The following is a 16,731-nucleotide window of genomic DNA, read 5'->3' as shown; positions in this document are numbered from 1 at the left end:
GATATATCATGTTTATGTGTTATGCATACTGCTTATGAGAAATATTTGTATGCTTTATTGAAGATATAATTTACTGTACCTATGTATACGATTGTCCCACCCAATTTTTTATTCGGTCTATAGTCACCTTTCTAATTTATGTTTCTATAGGAGGGCCGACAGACAACAAGCAATCTGGGATCTGAATTAGGATGCAGAGGGAAGTTCAACTAAGTACTGAACACAACCTCATAGGATCAAAGAAAGAGGAGGAATAGAAAGAGGACAAGAGGTTTTATATGAGGACTTGGTTTTGATTGGTTACTGGAATCACATGGTCAGTTGGAGGACCTATGGACATGGACTACAAAATTCAAAAACTTCATGGTTATTGTAGTTTTTTATGGTTTTTGTATCTTTTTTTTCATGTTTGTGTTTTCTTTGCTGCTGAACAGTAAAGTTTGGAGAAAGCATAATCCTTCGCCTCCATGTCTTTAATAGAATTATGACTTTCAGTAACGAATGTGTTGAAAATCTGAATTAATACCTTTCCCAGTGTGTCCATGAGGCCACGCACAAACACACCTGGCCAGTCCACAACCCTTCCTGCATTTACCGCCCCCTGCCGGAGTCACAGTTCCACTGCTTTATTGTGGTGTTTTATGACGTTTTCCCCCAGAGTACTGAGTGTTCCTTGCAAATCACTTTAAAAAAAAGAAAAAGAAGCATGCAGCAGTGGAGAATTGCGAGTTCGGACTTTGGTAGTCCGATATCTAGGTTTGCATGACAGTTCCACCCGCCCCCTCCTCTGCATTGTTATGCCACGCCCCCCAGCGGCTGGGAGCCCATGAAAGGGACTAGCGATCGCTAACTTTAAAGTCCATAAAACACAATGGTTTGGATTCCTGGAAAACACCATTTGCATTCGATCGAGTATTAAACAGTAGCGGCTTGGGTCCTGCCTTGTCTTTCTCCCCCCTGACTCCACCTCTCCTGCATCATAGCCGCCTCATTCGTTATCTGCCCCCTTCACTTCTTTCGCTGGCCACTTCCCTCGCTCCTTCCTCACATAGCACCTCTCCTCCGCTCCCTTCCTTACTGTCCATCTCCACACGGCCTCCTCTTTCTCCCCGGTTTCCTCCTCTAAGGGGCGGGCAGACATGGCGCTATACTGCTCGAGTCTGGGCTCTCAAGTCCCCAGAGCAGGGCGAGCCTTGCTCGCTGGGGCCTGCAGCCGCGGCCTGTCCGCCTCCTCCTCCATAGAAGCTTCCCCCCTCCTCCGCTCCGGCGGCTTCATTGGCGGCCGCTGGGTGACTGTCGCCGCGACTTTCCCTGTGCTGGATCCGGCTAGCGGGACCGAACTGCATCGGGTGTCAGACTGTGGGCTGCCGGAAAGCCGGGAGGCGGTGACCGCCGCCTACAACGCCTTCCAGAGCTGGAGGGAGGTCTCGGCCAAGGTGAGCACCTGCAACTGAGCTTTGAAGTGGCGCAGGACAAGCAGCAGCCCTTGCAGCAGTGTGCGTCATGTATGGAGTTAAGCAACGGGAGTCTAATGTGGGGACAGCCTTAGAAAACGATATAGTCTGTCAACTTGTCAAGTGTACCAAGGGCACCTGCAAATAACCGTCAAGCAATTCACACCTGACCAGATGTAAAAACAGTCGGAGGGACGCAAGTGGGAGGGTGCTGAGCAATTAGCAGTTTAATATAAATACAGCAATGCACAGCTACGGTGGGGAAATGCAACGATCACTATAGAGCAAGGGTCTGCTACCTTTGACATTCTAGACGTTTTGGACTTCAACTCCCATGAACCCTCTGCTTTGATTATGCTTATTGAGCTGATAGGAGTTGTAGTCCAAAACATCTGCAGACCCAAAATTAGCATACCCCTGCTATAGAGCAGTACACAATCATTAAGGGTGTGTACAAAATTGTGCGGCTTTCCCGTGTAGATCGAGCAATGCACCTCTGATTTAGAGCCATCCTTCGAGATCTTTGGAACAAGCAGACCCTCCAGAAAATTGCGGCATGAAATGGAAAATATTGCGGCACAAAAAAGAAAAAAATTGCGGCACCCAACTGCGTTTTTTGCGGCATTTTCTAACATTGAAAAATATATCATTTAACATCTTTTTTAGCCTAAGACCAAGTAATTGCAAGGCTTTTGTTAGTGAGGAACAAAATGTGTTCTGTCTGGCTGCACTCTGTAGGACAGCCAGGTCGAGTCACCACAGCCTAACACTTTGGATTGTGGTGGGGGAAGGGGGATACAGCCTGATGAGCTCCAAGGAAATGGTGCTGTGCCACTACTTCCAGCAGACAAGTGGAAAGCAAATTAACAGATAGGCTTGAATTCCAAAGTGTAACCCTGGTTGAAGTCCATAGGTTTGCTTTTCGCATGTCCTATGACCCCAGGAAAGAGGGAGAACAACTCTACACTTCTCCATGGAAGGAATCCATGAGGCCAAGACACAGGGGCAATGCAGTGGCAGTAACTGCAAGCCCATAATACCTAGCCAAACAATGAACTCTCTTGGGTGGTCATAATTCCTAGGTTATGCCACCCACACATGGTGACTAAACACACCCACAAAGAGAAATGAAACATCACAACACTACCAGGGGTCAAGTCCTACAAATTAAAGTGGGGGAGGGAACTCATTAACAAATGCAATGGCATGTGATGTCATCAGAAATTAGCATATCAAGGTGAAATATGCATATATCATTAAATTGGCTTTGCATAACCACCAAAATTGCACAGGACGAATGGCATTTGCTGTTCATAAATTTTAACACCCAATTTTGTGCGTAATTGGTGTCATACAACCCAGCCTTGATTCAAGGTTGGGCTGCATGATACAAACGCTCGTAGCTGTATTCGTTTTCAAATTGCTTTACAATTGGTATCATGCAGCCCATGATACCAATTGTAAAGCAATTTGAAATTAATACAGCTACGAGAGTCTTCAATTGGTATCATGCAGCCCAGCCTTGAGGCTGGGCTGCATGATACCAATTGTAGACGAGCGTCAGGAAGCATTAAGTTTATGCTTTCTTTTCCGGCGCTCGACAGGAAAGTAATTTACTTTCCTGTCGAGCGCCGGGAATGAAAACAGTCCAGTGGCCTCTTTGGGTGCTCTGAGTTGGGGGCAGATGAGTGGACAGGCCAGTGCTTACCTGGCTAGCTTCACCAACTGTCGGCTCGGGCACTCAATGAGCCTTGGAGGTGCCTGGGGTCACAGCCAAATGCTGTGCATCTCCCAGGCCTGCGTGACCCTCCCCCAATCCTGCGCCTGCAACGCAGAGCCGAGGTGTTAACCCCCAAGCTGCTGCAATCAGCAGCCAGCTGTGTTCGCTCTAAATCATTAAATGAGCGTGAAAAAAGACACACTAAGCTAACGTGTCTTTTTTGCGCTCATTTAATGATTTATAGCGGCAATTGCGGGAAATGGCAAATTTTGCGATTGTTTTGTTTTGTTTTGTTTTTTTTTTTTTTTTGTTTTGCAAATCGCAAAATCGCCATAAGGTGGATGGTCTGAACAAGGTTAATTGGTTGCTATCTGTATGTAAAGAATATATAAACTTACGGGGAGGGGTATACAAGGTATATGCCGGCCTGTGAGTAACGAACACACAGAGCCAGATATTAGCAGGGGCGGAGCCAGCTTCCACATTTTGGGGGGCTGTAGGACAGTTTCGAAAGCTGGTAATGAGTGCGGACCATTCACCCCAATTCTGTGGCTATTTAGTTTAACGAAGATGCTAGTCATAGTAGGCAAGTGCCATCTAAAATTTGAGCCCAACAGTTAAGCCTTTAGCTTCATCATAAGGCAGTTTTCTTCACACTTTTTAATTGCCCCCCTCCTCCCACTTGAAGAAACATTGTTAGAGGTGGGCCCCCCACCTATCCCTGCACATAGGTCAGTTGCTTCCTTGCCAATAGGTTGGCAGTGGCATGCTAAAATGCCACCTTCACCCTCTCTATTGCATAGCTCTAAATCTGTTTAGCCTTGAAGGGGAGGACAAGCTTGGATGTCTTTGAGGGTTATCCTATTGAGATACGGATGACATTTGGTTTGCTAGGAGGGTGAATCTGCGTGCCAATGAGGACACCATGAGAATCGAATAATGTACTCCTGTGGCAGGAGGATTGAAGGGGAGGTCTCTCATTGCAGGTGGATTGGAGGGAGCATATGTTTCTAATGTAAAAGATCCACGCACTGAATATGGAATACACATGCAATGGAACAGGCTCGCTTAGAACATGTTTTTTATGTTTTGGAATCTAAATGTATGCCTTCATTACTCGCTGTTCTCTCTCCACTAGCTCTAAATTCTTGGTACTCCCACCCCTGTTCTTTCTGTCGGTCCTCTGTCCTGTCACCCTTGGTCTGTTTTCTTGCTCATGCTTTCTCATATTCCCTCTTGCATTCTATTTTTTAATAGCATTAATCAAAAGTATACATAATTTCCATACAATCTCAAGCCATTTATTCATGTCTTGCCAAAGGAAGTGCCAATATACAGGAATATCAATGCAATAACTTGCCCTACTCCCCACCAGCCCCCTCCCAATTACAGATCTTATATATGTGTGCCAACAACCCCTGTCAAGTGTACACAACCTACTATCAAGTCATTCTGGCTATTCGTCTGTCCCTATCAACCAAGGACAAATATAAGTAACCAACCATTTGTGAATTCAAGGAGGCCTGTCATCAGAAGGCTACAACAAGCCACTCGCCAGTATTGCCCATTCCGTTCTATTGGACATGCTGACATACTTACATTGGCATATGTCAATCCTAGTCGTGTCAACACTGACGACTCACTGTAGCCCATTTCAGCAAGTCTCCCTTCCAGTCAGCGATCTTGGGTCCCTGTGGACTAAACCATGACAGACTTGATCCTGGCAAAGAGGTGTATAGCTAAGTAAACCATTCTATTCAGCTGTTTTTTTGGACTTACTCCAATGGAATTGTGCCAATAAGCATATCGGCGGTGTTGGGTCAATCCACGTGGACCACATGTCGCATATCTCTTCCAACACTATCCCTCAAAACTGTTTAAGGCACATGCATTCCTATACCATTGTTATGAAGCCTTATTGGGGTCAGGTTTGTCCTCTGTAATATGTTGTATTGTACTAGGTTTAGTCATGCATTGCGAGCCACTGCCTTGGTGTAGGAGCATATTGCCTCCCATTGTTTGTCCTCAAAGGGCATCCCTAAATCCCGCTCCCAGACCACTTTTTATTTTGAGCTCCCGCTTCGCCACGTTAGCTAGTAAGATTATAAATGGTGGAGATGGTGCAGCGCCCGTCACCCCTCCTGCATTCTTGATCATTTTTCGCCTTCATTCCTTCAGTGTCCTTTGTCTTCGTTGCTCGTTCCTGTTCCTTTTCTATCACTCTTTTCCTCGCACCTTGACTTTACATTTTATTTAGTTTTTTCCCTTTTATTCCTACAATTCTGCTGTCCCTCTCATGCAGTTTCTTGGTTCTCCCTGACTTCCATTCTGCCTTTTCACTCACTTGTTTCAGTCGATTGGATCATCCTCGCTCACATTCTTTCTTACAATTGCTCATGTTCTTTGTCTTTCACTCCCTTTTGTTGTCCTCTCTTCTCCTACGCATTCTGTGTCTCCCTTCTCCTCCCTTTGGTCTGCTATATTTTCACCATGTTTTGTATTTTCTCTCTCTTACTCCCCTTTTCTAGAGCACTGACGGTGTCACATGCCATCCAGTCATCCAGTCCTGGTGTTTCCTTCCCAGCAAGATTAATGGTCCCACTACACAAAGAATAAAGCCTGGACTGGATGACTGAATTATATAACATATTTGCAAGCTCTGTAGCTCTGCATCTCTCTGGTGTGGTGGTCTCTTCTTCTCTCCCTATCTACTCGTCTTTTTATATACCTTGTGCTTTCCCTTCCACTTTATCTCCACCTTCACTCATTCAGTCTCTTGCTTTGTGCTTGCTCTTACTCATTATAATGCTTCTATAATTCCCCACCTGTTCAGTTTCATCTCTCTCTCCCTCGTCCCCCCTCGCTCTCCATCATGTCTGTGGCTGTCACTCTTCACCCTTTCCGTGTTGTTTCTCCCTTCACCTCTGCACAGGCTACTGATGCCTTTTGTGCTTTTACTTTTATCCTACTCTGCTCTTTCGCCTCCTCCCGGCCCCTTTCCAATATGTCACCTTTCAGTTTAGCCCCTGTTAAACAGCCACAGTTGTCACAGCGTGCCCTTCTTTCAGGGGACTCTGCTGCTGACTTCAGTAACCGAGAAATAAACAGTCCGAAACTTTCTTTCAGTCTGTGCTTATTTCCACTAATGTGGAAGCCTCGGGCTCCGATGAAATTCAAATAAGGCTGGTTTTGATAGTGCTTCACACTGTGGGATGCGCGCCCCTCCCCACGGGAGCTAGCTCCGAGTTTGAAGACCACTGGGGGTCTATTGATATTGCCTCAGCCGGCCTTTGACTTCTGCCACTGTTTGCTGCTGCCATGTGTTATATTTGAGGTATTGGGTTGAAGTAGAGTCTTGAGTCCGTGAAGTAAGATCAAGGCTTTAATAAGACTTGAATATATAATAACAGGCAGGTAAATGTGGTGATCGTATTTCTATCTACTCTGTATATAGTTCTATGCGTGCTGACATGCATTCTGTATCTGTGACAACAGCATCTTCGTGTATCGTTCCAGAATGTTGATGGAACTATACACAAAGATGTTGCCGTGAACAAGGTTGGCCTTCTGGGGGCTCCTCTTAATAAACTTAAGTAGTCAATCAAGCTACTTTGATTTGAGCATTTCATGTAGAGATGAAAATACAACAATTGGCGACGAGGACTTGTTGTGAAAAGTGAGCCCCCAGGCACATTAAAGAGCGGCTACGGGAAGAAAAACTTCAATCAGAAGCAGCATTATACTGAGATTCCGTTACTGGTAAAAGAAAGAGTGACAGCAAATGAAAAGGTGAGCCGCGCTCAAGCGAACCGCATTTTACTATAAAGAAAGGCTTTTTAATTAACTCACAGGCCGGCATCCTTCAAACGCATTGCGAGCGCAGGGCCAACCGCTTATAAGGTTAGAGTAAAGCACCCTCTGGCGTACTTTGCGTGCCACCATCTTTGTTTTGAAAAAGGACGGCAACAAACTGTAAAGAATACGCGGCATGCGACTGTATCAAGGACGTGTCATTTTGCTTCACAGTTCATGAAACGTTCACCAAAGTATATACAAACAAAACGAAAAGAGGCATTAGCGTTTTGGTTCACAGTAAAGGGGAACGTGCATTAAGGAGTATGCATGCACAGTAGTGGATATCCCAGAGATATTATAAACGGATGTTGTATAAAGAGCTGAATGATAAAACAAACGTTTTTAAAGTGAAAGTAAACGGTGAAGAAAATATGAGAAAGCTTATTGAACTATAAAGGTCACTTAAATGAAATAAAGACTAGCAAAAAAACACAGCTATATCAATGTTACAGTAATACAAAATGCAGAGTGTAGCTGCTCCAGTGAAGTTTTTAGCATTACCAGGAAATCCAGCATGTCCCTGGGAACAATGGCAAGACAATTTTCAAGTGTATTTAAGGGCAATAGGTGGAGCCAAATACAATGATGATCTCAAAGAGGCCACACTTCTCAATTGTATAGGGGCAGAAGCGCTCAGGATCTTCAGAACCTTACCTGGATTAGATCAGGATGAAGAAAGTTGGGGAGAATCTTCAAGTGGAGCCAGAAAGTACGGCATAGCAATTGCCAAGTTAAATAAACATTTTGGAAATAAAAGCAACACAGTATTGGAGAGATATAGGTTCTTTTCAAGGAGACAACATAAGAGTGAGAGTGTAGATGATTACCTGGCTGCGTTAAGAGGGTTATTGGCTACGTGTGCTTTCACAGGGGTGGCAGATGAATATTTGAGAGACCAAATGGTACTGCACGTAGCGGATCAACGCACCCAACAACGCCTGTGGCAAGCGAAGAACCCGACGTTAGAAAAAACTATGGAAATAGCTAGATCGATTGAACTAGGTGAAAAGTGCATGAAAGAGGTCCAAAACAAAATGGAGAATGCCGAGATAAAATCAGTCCAAGAAATGGATGTTGGACAACATACCAATCAAGAAGAAGATCTGATTGCCATAGTCAGAAGATTGGTCAAGTCTGACACCAGCAGTGTATACAGACAAGAGAGAGAGGGTACATATAGACAAACCAACAAATGTTTTAAATGTGGATGGTACAAACATGCAAATGAGAAGGATTGCCCAGCCATAACTGCAGAATGTTATAATTGTGGACAATTAGGGCATTTTGGTAAATGGTGTCGTAACAGCAGAGGAAGAGGCAGATTTAATAACCGCCGTTATGTGAGAAACGCTGGTAGATATAATAGAGGAAGAGGTACTACCACGACGAGCATAAAAGCGTTGGAAGAAGTTGGTGGATCAAGTAATTTGTTAGCAATCGCAGATCCATTTGAAGACGAGGTACAAATACTTGCCTTTTTGCCTGATGAAGGTGGTGCGGGACCTTGGGTTCCAATGGAAATTAATGGCATAACCTTACAGGTCATGGTTGATACTGGCTCCCCATATACTATGGTTGATGTGGAGACATATGTGAAGATCCTAAAGAAAAAGATGGAAGAATTACAGATGACCAGAATAAAGGCGACTGGCTATGGAAAAACTCCAATCAACATTATAGATTTTACTTGGGTACATTTGAATTTTGAAGGACGGAAGACATACTGCAGACTGTATGTGGCTGAAAATGGATTTTCAATAGTTGGATGGTGGGAACAAACATCACTAAAAATAAGAATACATCCAGGTGAAAATGTGCCCATTCTATGCATCACTGAAAACAGTTGCAGTACTGCTGATAATTTAGCAAAAAGCTTTCCTGAAGTTTTCAACGACAGAATTGGTTTACTCAAAGGATTCAAACATTTCATTATACTCAGAAGGGGAGCAAATCCTGTAGTACACAAAGTGAGAAACATACCTATTGGCACTAGAGAAGCGTTGAAAGGTGAATTAGAGAAATTATGCATGCAGGACATTATTGAACCGATTGAAAGCTCAGAGTAGTTATCCCCGATTGTAATTGTTAAAAAACCTGACGGAGCAATCAGGATGTGTGTTGATCTAAGAGACTTGAATGTCAACATTTGGATAGATTGCCATCCTCTGCCAAACATTGGAGAAATGTTGACTACCATGAAACCGGCGAAATACTTCACAACGCTAGATCTATCGTCGGCGTATCACCAAGTTGTGTTGGAAGAGGAGTCCAGACATTTGACATCCTTTGTAACACCATTAGGGGCTTTCAGATACAGGAGAATGCCTTTTGGATTAGCCTCAGCAGCCGCTGTGTTCCAAAGGTTAATGCATCATTTGTTTGATGGACTCCAGGGAGTATATTATTTCCAAGATGACATCTTAATATCTGCAATGTCTGAGGAGGAACATGATGCAAAATTGTTAGGTGTACTACAGGTTATACAGCAGAAAGGAATGACGCTCAAAATTGAAAAGTGCAAGATCAAGAAAAGTGAAGTAACCTACTTGGGTCATCGCATAACTGCTGATGGTATAAAGCCGAAAGAATCATTGGTAGACACCATTCTTAAGATTCCTGATCCAAAAAATAAGGACCAACTTCGGAGTTTTATGGGATTAACTGAATATTACTCTAAATTTGTAGATCACTACTCTGACAGAACTGAAAAAAATAGAAATCTAATATGCAAGGGAAGGAAGTTCGATTGGTCAGAAGAATGTAAGAAAGAATTTGAGATGATTAAAGCATTGATCAACAAGGCACCGGCATTAAAGATGTTTGACTCAAAGGCAAAAACCAGGATATCGGTGGATGCTAGTAACATAGGACTTGGTGGTGTATTGGAACAAATACAAGGAGGTGAAGTTGTTCCCATTGCTTTTGCTTCCAGAACATTAAGAGGGGCTGAGAAAAATTATTCTACTATAGAGAAGGAAGCCCTTGGTGTCAAATGGATATTAGAGCATTTCAAAGGACTGATTTGGGGCATACCGGTTGACATTAAAACTGACCATAAGCCTCTCATACATGTTTTAAACTCGAAAAATCCTCACACGATGTCCCCACGCATAAGGAGATGGACACTTATTATAATGTGAATATAAAATATACACCTGGAAGAACCAATGTAGTAGCGGATTGTTTTTCTCGTCTACCGTGTGAGAATGCCACAAATGATGGTGAGGATAAAGAAGAAATAACAGAAGAACAAGATATGGAGTGCATAATAGCACATGTACATCCTAGTTTCTCAAAAGCAGAGTGGATGGAAGCAAGAGAACAAGACCATGAACAAAAACTATTGAGAAATGCCGTTGGAAAGATACAGAGGAAAGTATTAAGTCCTGGGAAAGACATAAAGATGAATTGTCGAGTGATAATACATTTATTTATCGAGGAGATCGAATAATACCTCCGGCTAACATGAGGAAGAGAATTATGGACATTGCCCATGAGGGTCATGTGGGCAGAACATTGACAAAGAGAAGAGTAAGAGAAGCCTATTGGTGGCCTAACATGTGGGATGAAATGGAGGCTCTTGTCAGAGACTGTACTGACTGTGCAGTAAGCGATAAAAGCAAATCGACACATACCACTCCTTTACAACCAGTGCGAATTCCCAGTACTGTATGGACTAAATTGGCGATTGATATAGCTGGGCCATACGAAAAATTAGGGCCACAGAAAATTTACTTTATTGTAGTTGTCGATTTATACATCCAAGTGGGTAGAATGTGGTATAGTAGAAGACTCTGGATCCGCTGTCAAAGTTATAAAGTTTTTGGAAGAAATCTTCAACAGAGAAGGAGAACCACAAGAGCTTATATCTGACAATGGAGCTCAATTTATGTCTCTAGAGGTACACAAGTTTCTGAAAGATAGAGCAATTAAACATAACACAACAGCCCTGTACCATCCCATGGGGAATGGTTTAGTGGAAAGAATGAATCACTTCGTAAAGGGCATTATTCAATTGGCCATTGTCAACAATCTGCCATGGAAAGAAACGCTCGAGGAAGCGCTCAACACGTACAAAGTCACACCACATTCAGTGACTGAGGAAGTACCTTTCACGTTGATGAGAGGAAGAATTTCTACTAACAGACTTAGACCGGCTTGGATGATGAGTAAGAGGTACAAAGAAATCAATTTGGAAGAAATTGTCAATAAAGTTAAGAAGAAACAAGAAGAGTACAAAAAATACTACGACAAGCAGAAACATGTTCAAGAGAGTAAAATTGTGAAAGGTGATTGGGTAAGGGTGAGAGAACCCACATGTGTAATGAGAGGAGAATCAAAATTTCGTCCTCCCCAAAGAGTGAGAGAGTGTTCAAAGAAATCTGTGATATTAGAGGACGGCAAAAAGTGGTCGTGTAATGATATAATTCTGGCAAAGGAGGAGGAAGTGTTGAGGAGCGAGAGTGAGAATGAAAGAGAACAAAGCATTGATGAAGGAACATATAAAGACAAGATCAATGTACCCAGATGTATGTACAATGAAAAAATACATGGAAAGACCACAAGTGAAGGTCCACATGAGAAAAGTAATGAGAATAGTCAAACACCATCAAGACATAGGAAAAGGGTGTGGAACTATAAACAAGACTATGTATATTATTGAAAATCTTGAAAGTAACAGAATACTTCCGTGTGTAGTTATACGACGGTGCAACATGGAAACAACTCTATCCTTTTTATATATGGTTTCTAAGTTAATTAAATTGTTTTACTAGTACAGTTATAGTAAGGTATGTCACACATTGGAAAATTATTACTCAAGTTTGTATAATTAATTAGGGGGGGAAGATGTGGTGATCGTATTTCTATCTACTCTGTATATAGTTCTATGCGTGCTGACATGCATTCTGTATCTGTGACAACAGCATCTTCGTGTATCGTTCCAGAATGTTGATGGAACTATACACGAAGATGTTGCCGTGAACAAGGTTGGCCTTCTGGGGGCTCCTCTTAATAAACTTAAGTAGTCAATGAAGCTACTTTGATTTGAGCATGTCATGTAGAGATGAAAATACAACAGTAAATGGGTATACAATTTCAAGTGTAAAGGTGAGCAGGAAGACATCCACCGGTACACATCACAGGCAAAGCTGGTCCCAACTGACACCAGTGGAATGTCCCAGTCACACCACATACAAACATTCCATAGCAACATTCCAACAAGAGTACCACTCTCCACTCAATACCACGGGACAAGTAAAGCAGAACATAACATCACGCCTTCACGTTAATAATGGGACTGGACGCCACTTTAGAGTGATGCCTATTGCCGCCCATGGGAATTCGTGTTCTGGCCTCTGCTCGCACACTAACTGTGGCGAGAGAACTTTGTCTTGCTGACAGTTTTGATCTGTCAGTGGGGGATGTTTGATACCGAGGCTGTTCCTCGGACGACCCGGGACACCCCTTTATTCATTCCTTGACGTGACGTGTCCATGTCTCTTAAAGAGACACACACAACACTCCTCCTTTTTCATAACGTTCGACAAACTTTAAACATAACATCTAAACATAGAGCAATGTGCATATTCCAGATCTCTGTTAGCGGTTCTAGTCATTAAGCCAGGACCGGCCCAATGCATGGGCAGTGTGTGCTGTCGTGCCGGGCCCCGCGTTCTTGGGGTTTGGGGGGTCAAGGTGCCCGCAGCCAGGGGAGCCGACTTATGAATTTCCTGGGGGGGGGCAAATACAGGAAGTGACATCACTGGCAGTTATATGACCGCAAATTTGCATGTAGTCACCCACCTGGTGCAATGGCGCGAGGGGGGTGTCGCGCTCAGCGCAGAACAGTGGAAACATTGGCTAGCATGCGCTGCATATACTAAAGTCAAGTAAGAAGGAGATTTAAGCCATCGAGTTGCATTCCAGTAAGACATCACTGCCCCTACTCCAGCACTCTATAATCGTCCAGGTTGTAGTAGCCCTCCCTCAAAAGGCAGAGCAACACAACTAGGATGGGAGAATGAAATGCTTGCTAAACAGAAGGTAGAGCTGCAAGGTGCAGTACCACCACCACCACCAAAGAAAAGTTCCCAATACAAGGGAAACGAGAAGTAAAGACGTTTCCCGATTAAAAACTACCAAGCAAGACGTGTGTGGTGCCATAGTTCAGTAAAACATCAACAATTCAAACTTACAATAGTGCTGCTGTAGATTGGCCAGCCACAAGTGACATTTGCTAAAATGTTACCTCTGGGTAACCAGATAGAGTTGGGGATGTAGCTTAATCTTAAACCTTTCAGTGGCACATCAGATGTTCTGCTGAAGTATAATGCAATCAAGTGTGGTTTCAGACTTGGGTGGTGGGGGTTTGGGGGGGAGAAGAGTGTTAACTGCTTTTAACATTGTAGTTTACCAGAAATTCTGGTAAAGTAGTCTACAATGTTAAAAAGCAGTTACCCAGGCTCACCCTGCACCCAAGTGATGTTTGGGAGTCGGACTGATGGAAAGCACTCGCGTCTAAATGTTGTAGCCATGGTTGTCTCCATGTTTTAAAAACTCCCACTTTCCTGGTTTTCGACATTCATTTGAAACACCCCTTATTAAAAAAATGAAGGAGTCAGTAAAAAAAAAAAATACACCCCACTTATGCTTAATAACGTTTTACCTTCCAAGAAACAAGCATACACCTCATTTGTCAGGGACTGCGAGGCCCTGACAGGGCCAGTGCTATCACTAGGCAAGGTTGGGCGCTTGCCTATATGTTGGAAATGTTAGAGCTGCAAAATGCTTTTTTTAACACCCCCCACACTACTGCCTTGCCTGGTAATCGCACCGGTCCTGTTTTTAGTTACTGTCTGTAGTAAGGCTGGCTGCAGCAGCAGACCAGGTGGCGCAGTGAAGGTTCGGACTTGGGGCCGGGTCAGGGTCACGATGGGTGAATGGGCGTGGTGGCAGCGCTGGCACCTGTGCAATGTGCATTAGCACGCCACCAAGCACCACATGTCCCCCCTTGACCAATCCGATCGTCAACTCACTGGTATGAATGCTGCAGTGCATTGCGACGACCACGACGCAGGAGTCAGGACAGGTGAGGAGGACCCCTGGACCGAGGTGGCGTGCCGACTACACTGACAACCAAGTAAGTAGATGTACCAGTGCGCAAACCCACGTTAAACGTGCTTACTTACTTGCAGAACACACATGCTGAAAAACTGCGTTGAAGGGATATGTGGCGGCTCAAGAATGGGTTCCACATCAAGCCCCAAGCAGACTATTCAAATCAACAAAGCCAGAGTAAGTGCCTGCGAAATATCTAAGCAAGATTGGGGGTGGGGGACTGGGGTGTGGTTGCTGAAGATGGCAGTGTGTCGGTGACGAGCAGCGCCGCCGCCAGCGACTGCATCTCTCTGGCACTGAAATCCCTTCACTGGCTCCCTGTGGCTGCAAGGATCAAGTTGAAGACCCTCTGCATTGTCCACCAGGCTTTCTGGAGCCTTGAACCTACCTATCCGCAACGTTGCCTACCTAAAAACTGTCCCTCCCGAGTCCTCCACTCATCTACCTCCAACCTTCTGCGAATGAGCCGGTTCTCCAAGCAGAGATTTGGATGGAGATACTTACCCTCAGCAGGGGCCTCCCTCTGGAATAGCCCCCCTGCCACCCTCCGTCTTGAGCCTGATCTCCTTAAGTTCCGGAAACTCCTTCAGACCTTCCTGTTCTCCTCTTCCTTCTCTCTCTCCCTTCTTTTCTCTACAGCTTGCTGACTGGCTGCCTGGTGTACCTCAAAGTCTCACAGGTCCCTGGCACCTCACCAGTCCTCTCTTGCACTTGCCTCAGCGCCCTGCAATCACCCCACCCTCAATGCAAAGGATCCAAGAGAGTGGCTCTCTCTGCACTTACCCTCGTATCCACCGACTGGGTGCACTTGGACCCCCCCTGGAACTGCCTGTGCACTTCCACGATCCGAATGCACCGTGTTTGAAGGTTGTCTGTCTGTTCTCCCCTGTCTACCCACCTTAATTACACTTGGTAAAACTGCAGAATCGTCGGCAGGCCTATTTGCTGTGTCTCAACTGTCAATTGTGTTATTTGCACTTACTCTGCCTGTGAAGACTATTATCGTCTCAGAATTTCAAGGGCTCTGAACGACTGTTGTTTTGTCCCCATGTTCCCACCCTCCTTGAGCGCTTTGAAGCACTTGCCTTGTGTATAGGCGCTTTATAAATAAACATTACCATACCATACCATGACTTTGAGCGTGCTTTAGTCAAGCCTTACCATACAACCTTGTACTTGTAGTGGCTGCAAAAGTTTTTTCAAAGCAGTCTTCTGAGAGTTATTCACTTAATTTGAGCTGTACGTGCTACTGATATAATAAGAATGTCTTACCAGGCCTGCCCACAGCCACTCAATTTATAAGCACTATGGTGTCCTTCACTGAAGTCCTGTTAAAACAAGCCTTGGTAAAGCCAACAGTTTTGACTTGTATGTAGGTACTAGGCATTTGCCAGGCACTGCAGTTATATGCCCAGGTAGCCGCACCATTTGCACCTGCTACCATCAATGGGCAGTTTATACCACTACAGCAGTGCCTGGCAAATACCTTCCCCATGTCTACAAAAAGGCCCAAACCATTGGCATTGCCAATGCTTGTTTCTTTTGTTTTCGTGGTATGGTGCCAAATCTGTCAGGGCACCTGAAGCTGCTGTTTTGAGCTGCCCCACATTCGTTTGTTGATTTCATTTTATGCATGCTGGCCTAGAAGTCACCCCCTCCTGCAGGGCAATACACATCTCGTGAACACAAGGCTGTAGGGGGGTGGGAGTTGGTGGGAGGACGGTTGATTGAGAACGGTTAGAATCTGGAATGGGGGCGGCAATCTGACAGTTTCCTAGGGTGGCAAAATTCCTTGCATGGGCCCTGGTACTCGCATCATTTTGCACCTGCTACAATCAATGGCCAGTTAATACCACTATGGCTGTGCCTGGCAAGTGCCTTTCCCCTGCCTGCACAAAAGCCCAAATGGTTGGCATTGCCAATGCTTGTTTGAGGTTACTGTAGACGGATGAAGAGAGAATTAAAGTATGCAAAATAAAAAACGGCATTCACCGAAATATTCCAAATTGTGAACACTTGGGCAGTTCCACACCACTGCTGCCACCCAGGCCCGATTCTTGGCCCGGGCAAGGCGGCAGCTGCCCGGGACGCAATTGCCCCGAGGGGGCCATTGCCCAGTCCCTGCCCGTGGCTGGAGGGGTTCACATGTCTGGGTTTGTGGCGGCGATTGCCGAGGGCAGAGAGTTCGGCAGCGCCGTAGCAGGTGCTGGCGCTGCCTCTTCTGACTGTCACGTAGTACAGGAGTACTACGTGACATTACAGAAGTCAGAGCAGGCTCCCAGCCCACCCCCACTGGTCCCTGTGTCCCAATGTGTGCCCCCACTGGTCCCCATGTCTCCCTGTGTCCCCATGTGTGCCCCCACTGGTCCCCGTGTCCCAATGTTGTGCAGTGTTATATTGAGTTTGGGAGTGGTGCGCGGGGTGCAGTGGGAGTGGGGTGCGGTGGGAGTGGGGCGCAAGGTGGGGGGGCTCATTCCTAGTGTTTCACCCTGGGCACCAAATGGGCTAGAAACTACCCTGCTGCCACCACCCACAGTGTGACAGAGGCCAGGCCTTTGTGGGGCCTCAGGCTCCATTAAGAGC

At 45.0% G+C, this 16,731-nt stretch overlaps 1 protein-coding gene across 1 annotated transcript in view; it reads left to right on the top strand.

Annotated features, from left to right (window-relative positions):
• The first annotated feature begins 881 nt into the window (after positions 1 to 881).
• Positions 882 to 16,731, top strand: part of ALDH5A1 (aldehyde dehydrogenase 5 family member A1) — a 386,314-nt gene continuing 370,464 nt past the window's right edge. Inside the window, exon 1 of the mRNA XM_069613625.1 lies at positions 882 to 1,436. Within this exon, the coding sequence (XP_069469726.1) occupies positions 1,140 to 1,436 (297 nt within the window). The 5' untranslated portion in view covers positions 882 to 1,139. The remainder of the gene's footprint in view (positions 1,437 to 16,731) is intronic.

The sequence above is a fragment of the Ambystoma mexicanum genome, chromosome 5p, assembly GCF_040938575.1.
Source record: "Ambystoma mexicanum isolate Mex_15411 chromosome 5p, UKY_AmexF1_1, whole genome shotgun sequence".
NCBI lineage: Eukaryota > Metazoa > Chordata > Amphibia > Caudata > Ambystomatidae > Ambystoma > Ambystoma mexicanum.
Note: the sequence above shows the minus strand (reverse complement) of the source record. Positions and strands in the feature narration are given on the sequence as shown.